At 44.8% G+C, this 7200-nt stretch overlaps 1 protein-coding gene across 1 annotated transcript in view; it reads right to left on the bottom strand.

Annotated features, from left to right (window-relative positions):
• Positions 1 to 719: 719 nt before the first annotated feature.
• LIN28A (lin-28 RNA binding posttranscriptional regulator A) overlaps positions 720 to 7200 on the bottom strand; it is a 31209-nt gene continuing 24728 nt past the window's right edge. Inside the window, exons 3-4 of the mRNA XM_007436471.1 lie at positions 4113 to 4297; positions 720 to 933 (exon numbers count right to left, since the gene is read on the bottom strand). Of these exons, the coding sequence (XP_007436533.1) occupies positions 720 to 933; positions 4113 to 4297 (399 nt within the window). The remainder of the gene's footprint in view (positions 934 to 4112; positions 4298 to 7200) is intronic.

Below are 7200 nucleotides of genomic sequence, written 5' to 3'. Positions count from 1 at the left end.
GGCAGGAATCACAGACTCCTGTGCCTGCAGTGGGGGGAGGATGCTCCTTCATGTCCCACAAACATTTCCAAAAGCCTGGGGCTCTTACTTTTCCCTAACAACAAAAGAATCCCAGTGCAGATATAGAAATGGAGGAAGTTTAGTTTTTCCTATTAAGAGAGCATGGAGCAGGCAGTTGGGAGTCTGTGTCCCCAAAGGCCTGGAATGTAATTGACATCTGAGGCAGGACTCTTCCTTCCTTGGGCTTTGGACTGTCTTAGAGAGAGGACCTATTTCTGCCAGTTGTTTGTTTGTGATTTACATATTCCAGTGGTCTTGCCAATATATTGAAATCACAAACACACACACACACACACACACACTTACTCAAGTACAAACACATCCTGAGATCCATAACTTCAGTTTTTTGTTTTTGCGTTTTCTTGGTCTTCACTTGGATTGGTGAAGAAAGCAAAGCTAAGGAAGGTACCTTTGGCTTTTTCTTCCAATTTCACAGAACTGATTAAGAATAGGATCCTCAGATGTCCACACCCACTAAAAGGAGGAAAGGGCTCCCCTCCACTCAGTTTTCTCTTTGCTAAAGATAAAAGTTGCTGCTCTCCTGCCCAGTGCTTGTTTTCCCACAGCCTGGAGGCCAAAGCTGTTCACTGCTCCCATTTTGGCTGACTTGATGCCCTGAAGCCGGTCAACTGGGCAGATTTCCTACTGATTTCCCGAGATCATTCCCTGGTTTCAGGAAGAAAGGGTGAGCTGTGCATTTCTTCCTCCTCCCGGAAGTACGTGGGCTTTCCCTGAGAACTGGGTGACTGCTGCGTTTTGATCGGGCAGTTGGCCACCATATGGGCAATGCTTTGGCAGAAGTGGCATTTCTTAGGCTGTGGAGGGAGCTTGCATTCTTTGGCATGATGATCCAGGCCACCACAGTTGTAGCATCTGGGGAAAAAGAGGAAAATGAGATGGAGGGGAAATCAGGAAGGAGGTTACAGGAAAGCCACAGCTATTTTCATGTTCCCAGGAAAAAACAACAACACCAAAAACGAAAGAGAGAGAGAAAGAGAAAGATAATTATATCATTCAATTTATGTTAATCCTAGGTGATTTGCCCAGGGTCATCGTGGTTAGCACTGAGCCAGGATCTCACCAGGAAACCTCACAGCTATAGACTAGAAGTCAAAGAAACATCCATGACACTCCTATCATCTTGCAGATTCTCTCTCTCTCTTTCACACACACACACACACACACACACACACACACACACACACCCTGCTTCAGTGTGGTGTGAATCAATTCCCATTTTATTCAATATTCTACTTTAACAGCCAACTTACAACTAATAAAGACACACTGTGTATTGTTCTTATGTTCCCCTCACATCCTGGTTTAGGATGTGATTTAAATGCAGGATTTAGGATCCTGGTTTAAATGTAGTGTAGCAACAACAACCCTTCACATCCTTCTTGGGCCACTTGGGAGACTAGAGACATGTGGTATTTGGATCCAAAGCAGGCAAAGGGGCTTCATTCCCATGTTGGCACCCTTGCAGTATCGTCAGCAGTTCCCTCAAGGGAGAGTAGTAAAGGGAAATCCAGTGGCTCTCCCCCAATGAGACCTTCGAAAGTTGGATGCTACCACACTACTCCTCCCAGTCTCTATCCTGCAACAGGCTGCTGAAGGATCTCCACTGTTGCCCAGGCCTCTCCCACTGCCATCACCTTCCCCCACCATCTTGCCTGCCCGCTTTGGCAAGGATCCCTCACTAACCAACCACAGCTTCCATCTGGCCAATCAGAGTCTTTCTCCTTCCCAACATGGAGATCACCACAGTTGGTCATGCCAGTGCCTACCTGGTCAAGCTTGCAAAGGAAGGGTTCTAATAGGGCTGCCTCGCCGTAGACAGGTTCAAAGCCGGGATTTACCACTTGCCTCTTCTATGCTCTGCCCTCTTTCTGCCACCTCCTGGGCCACTCTCTGGGGTCTCCTTCCAGTGGGTGGCTGCCAGGAGGCACTTCTATGCAGCAGAGGGACTTTTGGTCTTTCTGCTCTCTTTCTCTTTTTCCCCTCAGCTCCCAAGGTGGAGCTGATGGAAAGCTACCGCTTCCTTTAGAAGACAGGGCATGCGAAATAAAGAATTAAAAGAGTACACAAAGTCTGTATGTGTTAATATCAACCACTAGGGGGAACCCTATTCTGCAATTGCCATTAATGAAGAGGTTTTTTTCAAATTTGTGGAAAAGCAAAGATAAGAGGTGTGGCAAGAGGAAGATGGGAAAGAGAGATAGCAGTGGACATCTGGTTCCCTAACCAGACAGCTAAGACGGCTTTTGTTGGCCTTCAGGTGCATTGGGACATTCCTCAGCAAGCAGGGCTATAATTTGGCAATAAAAGCATCTCTGTTCCATGCATGTGTCCTCCCAATTGTATTATCCTACTACTGCTAGTGCAATAAGTGGACTCTTAAATAATCTGGTGCCCATTTAAGATATCGCAGGGCAAGTGTAGACCACAACCTGAACCATCTAAGGGATCAACCTAACAGCTTGTGGTTCACCCAGTAGGTTTACCTAATCCCCAAATCACCCCATGTCATGGGACTGTGCATGCCTTGAAACATAAAGTGAGCAAGTGGACTGAGTTCATGCAAGCTGCTAGCAAAGAAAAAGCCTAACCTTAGTTAAAACTGAGTTGCTTAGTACACTGTGCCAAATGCAGCTGCTAGGTCTGTAACGTAACTGGTTAACTGTGTTGTAGAAATACAGCCAGTGTAAAATAATCTGGTGCCTTCCAGATGCGTTAAGAAGGCAACTCCCACAGCCACTATGACCTTTAGCACATCTGGAGGGCACTTGGTTGGGGACAAAGGATGTAAGTCATATTCTTCCAGGTATTGCTGTGGGGAGTCTCCCTGACGTCTCCTCTCTTCCTAGGTTGCCCAAGGGATGAGCCATTGCCCATGCTGCACCATCCTGCAAACACATGTTCACAGAATGGGGGCATTGGTCTATTCTCTTCAGCGGGGGGGGGGGTGAACTTTGATCTTTTCGTTTGTTGCCCTTCTAGAAACCTGCATCTGCCACTCACTTAAAAAGTCAAAAGGAAGCATCTTATGCAGAAGGAGAAAGACACTGCTGGCCAAGCCTCCACCAGAGGAGAGTAAAACTGGCTGGGAATGATGGGACATATAGTCAAACAGAGCACCAGACTGCGGGAAGCTGAACTAAGGTAACTAATTTAAGCAAGGTGGTGGTCTTTGTGTAAGCATATATGCATAGCCTATTCGCATCATGCTGGATCTGAAAGTGAAAAGATCTCCAGAGGGCAAGACGACGCACCCGGAGCACTGTCTGCCACTCCTTAAAGCAAACATCTCTTCTCCCAGGTCTGCACCCTTGTGCCTACATGCCCATGTGCCATTCCCATCATGCAAGAAGACATCTGGCATCTGAAACTACTTGGCGGGAATGTCAGAGAAAGATGGGAGTTCCATAGGAGACTCCAGGTTGAATCCCCACACCTCCAATTTAAAGGATCACAGTAATCAGAATCCTGTCTGCCTAAAATCCTATTAGGCTGTTAGCAGACAAGGCAAAAGGCTTGGGCTAATCAAAGAAGCAGCACAACCTGCTGGAGGATGACTCCCTAAGCTCTACATTGGGCAGCCCAAGAATCTCTTTTCTTCCCACTAGCATTTAACATGTTTCTAGCTCTCATGATGATGGTGAAAAATGATTATTGATGGAAACTTTAGACGGCCAAGCAAGGTTTTGTGGTTATTAGCCATCTTAAATACTCTATGGGTAAGACAGGACTCAAAATAATGAAATAAATAAAGAATACCTGGATTTTTGTAGAATGCTAAGCTGCTGGAAAGAAAAAAAGGAACAAGAAATTCATACAAATTACATAGGTTATATGGAAAAGAGTTTCAAACTTAATTTAAGTTGACTGTTTTTTTTCATAGCAAAAAAACATTCTCGCAAACCCAATCTCTATATGACTACACTTCCAATACCTAAAATATTCACTGGTTTTCCAAGCTCTGGGACTGCTTGCTTTTTTGCAAGTCAAGAGGTTTCTGGAATCCCTGAACAGGTGCCTGAGCCAAACCTTACCGATCTCCTTTTGATCTGCGTTTCTGAAGGTTTTTTCCCTTTGGTCTCCTCTCACTGCCAATGCAGAAAACTCCTCCAGGTCCCGTGACTCGGATGGACTCTAAACCCTTGGAGGATTTCTTGAAAGTGAATTCAACAGCTTCTCCTTCCTTCAAGCTGCGGAAACCTTCCATGTGGAGCTTGCTCTGGTGCCCAGAAAAGAAGCAGGAAGTACAGTTCAGTAAGGAAGAGGAAATTATGAAAAATTGAGAGCAAGGTAGGTAAAATTAACTGTGCATTTTCACTGAACAAAAATGACACACATATTAATGTGCAAATTTGCAAGAGATGTTTGATTTAACTAACTGAAGTTTTGGACCATTTGCAAAGGTAGCTCCATATACTATGGACTGGAATAATACGAACACAAAATAACAGTTGCAAAGCTTTCTCTGCTCAGAAAGGATGTTTGCTGAAATCAGGCCCATCCACACCACCTGTTTGCCACTAAGACAGCTTCACATGTCCTCACAGTGGATCCTCCAACTCAGGGTCAGCCAGATCTAGCAGAAACTGGTTTTCAGTTGGAAAATGGAACATGTCCTCTTTTGTGAACATTCTATATTGCATGGAGACGCAGGCCTTGGAAGAATGAGGAGCTGCTCTCCACTTGGCTTATTGCAGGATCATTTGTTCTAGCAGCATTCATAGGGGTTAAACGCTGCAGATTTTGATCCCCTCCCCCCCGTTGCAGGGCTCTATGGGCTATTTCTCCCTTGACTGCTGGAGAGAACAGATCCTTACTTGGCAATTCTATTCTGGTTTTGTTTCTTTGGTTGGGGAGTATCAGCCTCATAGAAGACTTTCCACAAGGTCAATATTCCCTTTGGTAGCTCCTTGCTGAGTCAGATGGAAGGAATGGTTTCAGCAGCAAGCCCATCCCTGATGGAGCCCCTTCCCGAGCAGCACCCATTGCCAAAAAGAAGAGGGCGATGGGTAAGGTGGTGAAGGACTCCCTCATCAGATGGCATGCCAGAGAGTCAAGAGGAAGAGGATATGGGGTGATGATTGTAGAAGGAGTGCCAAGGCAGTAGGGGCATCTGCAGCAAGAGTCACTGACTTCAAAATAGAAGGAGCAACTGGGTGATCAAAGTCCCACCCATTTAACGTATATCACATGCATTACACACACGTAAAAACGGATGGAGCTTCAATTGCATAGTTGTGCCTGCCATTCTGAAGCCAGTGACTCTTGCTACAGATGCCCCTTCAAGGTGGTCCAGGAAGTGGGAAAAATAGTGCTCGCAGAAAGCTATCAAGGAAGACTGGCACCATCTAGCCTGGGCCAATAGCTGCAGTGATAGTAACCCACACTAAGCCAATAGTGAGGATAGCAATAATGCCAGCTTTGCTCTTGAGACAGAGTAAGAGCAAAGTTGTGGGGGCAGCAATTTTTTAGTCAACATAAAACAGGAGGAAAGCACACTGACGGGCTGGGAGGATGAGCCCCAAGTGAAATATCTAAAAATATGAATTTATTTACAAAAATGTCTCAATTTAATGGAGCTTATACCTGTGTTCAGGATGTCAAGCTGATAGCCCAGCCCAGTACATGTCTACTGAAAAGCAACTGCCATTGCATTATAGGTTATTAAATAATAGATGGGATGGGATGGGATGGGATGGGATGGGATGGGATGGGATGAGATGGGATGGGATGGGATGGGATGGGATGGGAGGTACCAAGATCATCTAGCCCAACCCCTCTCCTGTGCAGGAATCCACTACAGCGCTATTGACAGATGGCTATCCTCTGATTAAGCAGTTCCACTGGAGAAGAGACCATCGCTTCCTGGCGGAATCTATTCCACCGCTAAATACTTGTATTCTAAGCAATTGTTCCTGACATCCAACCAAAACCTATTTCCTTGTAATTTAAATACATTACAGTATTTGTTGTCCTTCTGCAACAGCTCTTCAGAAATTCTCCCCTATCATCTACATAACTGATTTTTGGATATTCAAAGACACTGACCACGTCTTCTTGCAGTTTTATCTTTTCCAGGCTAAACATACCCAACATCTCCCACTATTCCTTATAAGTCCTTCCTTCCAGGACCCTTATCAGCTTGGTTGGTCTTCTCTAGATATGGTCCACTTTGTCAATGTCTTCCCTAAAATATGGTGCCCCAAACTGGATGCAATATTCTAGGAACAGTCTGATCAACACAGAACAGAGAGGAACTCAATGGAGCTTAACTCCACAAAATGAGTTATAGGCCTGCAACTATCTGTCCATTTTTCACAGGGGTGGGCAATTTATAATCTCTGGAGATCTGTCTACTCCACTGAATGTTGAACTTTTGTCGTTTTGAGACGTGAAATGTACAAATCCTGCAGGTTATGCTTAAACGAAGTAAAACAAAAACAAAAAATTGACACACACACCCAGGAAAAACCCACAGTAATCCTGTTTGGTCAGTTCCTGTCATCACCTCCCCACTTTGGTCCGCATTTCCCCTCTTTATGTTACCCCCACAGCCTCCTCCCAAGGTTATCTGCTTTGGATTTCAAGGCAAAAAAGGCTTTAGAGCATGTGGGGGTGCCCATGGAGAAACGTCAGCAACTCCTTAAAGCAGCTGCATCTTTTCCTGGGACTTTCCCTCTGCAGTTTCAGCACAATCCTGGAAAAATGTGTTTGACTTAAGGAATTGCAGACCAGTAGAACCTGTGTTCTTTAAAGCGCTATTTTGCTTTCAAAAGTGCTGCACAGCACCTTTATTCAGATGTTATTGAAACAGTCAATAAGGTCACTCTCTTAGTCTTCTTGTAATTACTCAGGAGTAATTCTGATTCGATACAAAAGCACATCTGCAGAACCCCAAACAATCAGAAACAGTATGGATGTCCAGAGACTATTACCAATTAAAACTTAGCTTCACTGGAAGCCTCCTTTGAACCACCTTATTTGTTACAACCACAGATCAGGTCTCTAAAGACCTGACACTTTCTACTAACACTCCTAACACTTTCCCTAATTCATTCTCAGCAATAAGAATAGATCAGTTATTTTTCTATCTTCCTCTTTAGTCCCAGGAGCATTTGTTTT

The sequence above is a fragment of the Python bivittatus genome, unplaced genomic scaffold (assembly GCF_059951505.1).
Source record: "Python bivittatus isolate LINGU-HERP-01145 unplaced genomic scaffold, Pbiv_v1 ctg000250_np1212, whole genome shotgun sequence".
NCBI lineage: Eukaryota > Metazoa > Chordata > Lepidosauria > Squamata > Pythonidae > Python > Python bivittatus.
This window is presented reverse-complemented; position numbering and strand designations above follow the sequence as displayed.